We start from the raw sequence: 2,473 nt of genomic DNA on the forward strand, positions 1-2,473 counted from the left end.
TTCCCTCTAGTCTTACACTGCTAAATTAGGGATGGCTAGCGCAGATAGCCCTCGTGTAGCTTTGCGCGAAATTCAAAAACAAACAAACAAACAATCTTAGAATATATGTATATATATATATATATATTGTTATGATAGCGGAAGTCGCGTGACGCTGGGAGCATGCGCGTTGGAGTTTCTGAAAGGATCATGAATTTTCCTGGCAACTCTAGTTTGCTCCAGGCGCCCTCTTTTTGAGTATATAAGCCCGGCAAATAAAGCCAGCGAAATTGCATAGACAGATAGATATGCAGATAGATTGAAGATAGAGATAACTGAGTCAAGCGAACAGTAGGCACCGTAAGTAAAGTGTATGAATCACTGTGATTTATAGCGTGTGTTATAAAGGCTGTTAAGTTTAAAGTGACTGTGGAAATTAAGTGTATTACAAAGTTTGTAACGAGAAAGAATAAACTAGTTTTAATCAAGAAGGGACTTGTATCGCTGAAGTCACTCGGAAAGAATTTTTACCGGAAATTATCAAACAAGCAAATTCGTAACAATATCATTTATGTTTGAATAAACTCACTATTTGTAAAAAACTAACAGTTTCAAGTTGATGGAAGATGATAAAACAACATCATCAAAAGAGGATGTTGCCTGTAAAGTGACAGCTGAGGGAACTAAAATAATAAATGAAACAAACAGATATGTGGATTTGCTGATTACGTTGTCTACCTGTTAATTCAGCGGTGAGTCTGACGGCTTATAACGCTATAAAACGAGTTCCGATACTCACGTTGAGCAGAGAACAGATATCGTATTATGAAGCTTTTTGCTTAACAACAACAACAAAAATTATTACATTTAGAATTGTATAATTACGTCAGTTCCACGACGATTTCGATATCGTGTTTTAGCGCTTTCCAATTTTTTTTTTCATTGTTACTAGTGGGATCAAAATGGTCAGGGGTATATAAACACACGGGCAGCTCAAGTGTTAGTCTTACGTCACTGGTTAAACATGGCAAGTTTCATTTTAGAAACAGCCTTAGATTTTATTAGAGGATGGAGCTTTTCGACATTTTTTCTTGCTTCATTTATATTCTTGTTTCTTCGTTGGATGGTTACTCGTATTAGAAATTTTCCTCCAGGCCCAATTGGTCTTCCTGTTGTGGGTTATTTGCCATTTTTAAAAGGCAAACAGACGTATCTTCATATAACAGATCTTGGCAAAAAATACGGAAATGTTTTCAGGTACTAAGATATCGTACTTACTTTTAAAAAGTATCTAGTAAAATAACCGAAAAACGTTATTTTCATCAATTTTACTTGTTAGTTATTAACATTATATTTTCTATTGTGATTCTAATTCAGTATGTTTTCAAGCACATTTGTTTTTAATCATATTTTTACAAATCTTTGATTACTTATACTATAGTGCTTATGAACCTAAAATATTATCATCATAGTTTAACCAAGATACAATTAATCATAATATCTTAAAATCAACTTTTGAAAATAAAATTCTATCGATCTACACGCGTGATCTGTTTCTAATTTAAAATACCTGACGAACTTTAATGCTTGAGAGTTTGTAATGTTAGAATTCAGAGTTTGGTACCCACGGTGGGTACAACACAGATAGCCCATTGCGTAGCCTTGCGCTTAAAAACAAAGAAACAAAAGAAAACTGCGTTATATCAATTGATTTATCCTACTTACGATGAGGAGACTGTATTCACAATAAAATATAGGTCAAAAAGTTTATGCTTCCATGGGCAGTTGCGCAACGTTTGAAGGCTGTGGTGTAGATTAAACCCATTAGTAACAAGGTCAAATAATAGTTCCATATTCATGTACGAGGGTACAAACTCCGTCAGGCAAATCTAAAGTATTCCCAGCGCCACAAGCCGAAGGTTGTGGTTTTTTTTTTTTATATGGCGATATGACGTAACTAAGTTCTTAAATCGATGTTTTAAAACTGGATTTGTACGTCGAAATTTCCAATAGCTTAAAATAAATCGTCTCATTATACTATTTTGTTGATGATTTTTTGTCAGGTTTCAGACTATTCACAAGTAAACCGTTGGTATTTTGATTGATTTTGTGTATATAATTTTCCATTAATTATCGCCTAAGAAAACAGGAATCTTATATTTGTGATATTTTCGTAATAAGATTTTTTGTTGAATTATGTGTCAGATTCTTATAAAACGATTATGTATTGTTGATCTTACCAGTAAAATAACGTTATTAAAAAATAATACTTTGAATATACAAACAACCAAATCCTTTTCAGTTTTGAAAAAATTATTAGTGTTGATTTTATATAGATTTCTTTTCTTTAAATTTTATTTACATTTTTATTGGCTTTTAGGGAAAGATAATTTTTATTACAACAACAACAAAAATTAGAAAGGAAACATTACAATTCAGAGAAGATAGAAACAAAAACGAACAATGTATGTATGTTTTCTCATAGCAAAGGGCC

At 32.4% G+C, this 2,473-nt stretch overlaps 1 protein-coding gene across 1 annotated transcript in view; it reads left to right on the top strand.

Annotated features, from left to right (window-relative positions):
- The first annotated feature begins 976 nt into the window (after positions 1-976).
- The window catches only part of LOC106461178 (cytochrome P450 2J6-like), a 15,611-nt gene continuing 14,114 nt past the window's right edge, over positions 977-2,473 (top strand). Inside the window, exon 1 of the mRNA XM_013920973.2 lies at positions 977-1,236. Within this exon, the coding sequence (XP_013776427.1) occupies positions 1,004-1,236 (233 nt within the window). The 5' untranslated portion in view covers positions 977-1,003. The remainder of the gene's footprint in view (positions 1,237-2,473) is intronic.

Source organism: Limulus polyphemus, unplaced genomic scaffold (genome assembly GCF_000517525.1).
Source record: "Limulus polyphemus unplaced genomic scaffold, Limulus_polyphemus-2.1.2 Scaffold909, whole genome shotgun sequence".
NCBI classification, from domain to species: Eukaryota; Metazoa; Arthropoda; class Merostomata; order Xiphosura; family Limulidae; genus Limulus; species Limulus polyphemus.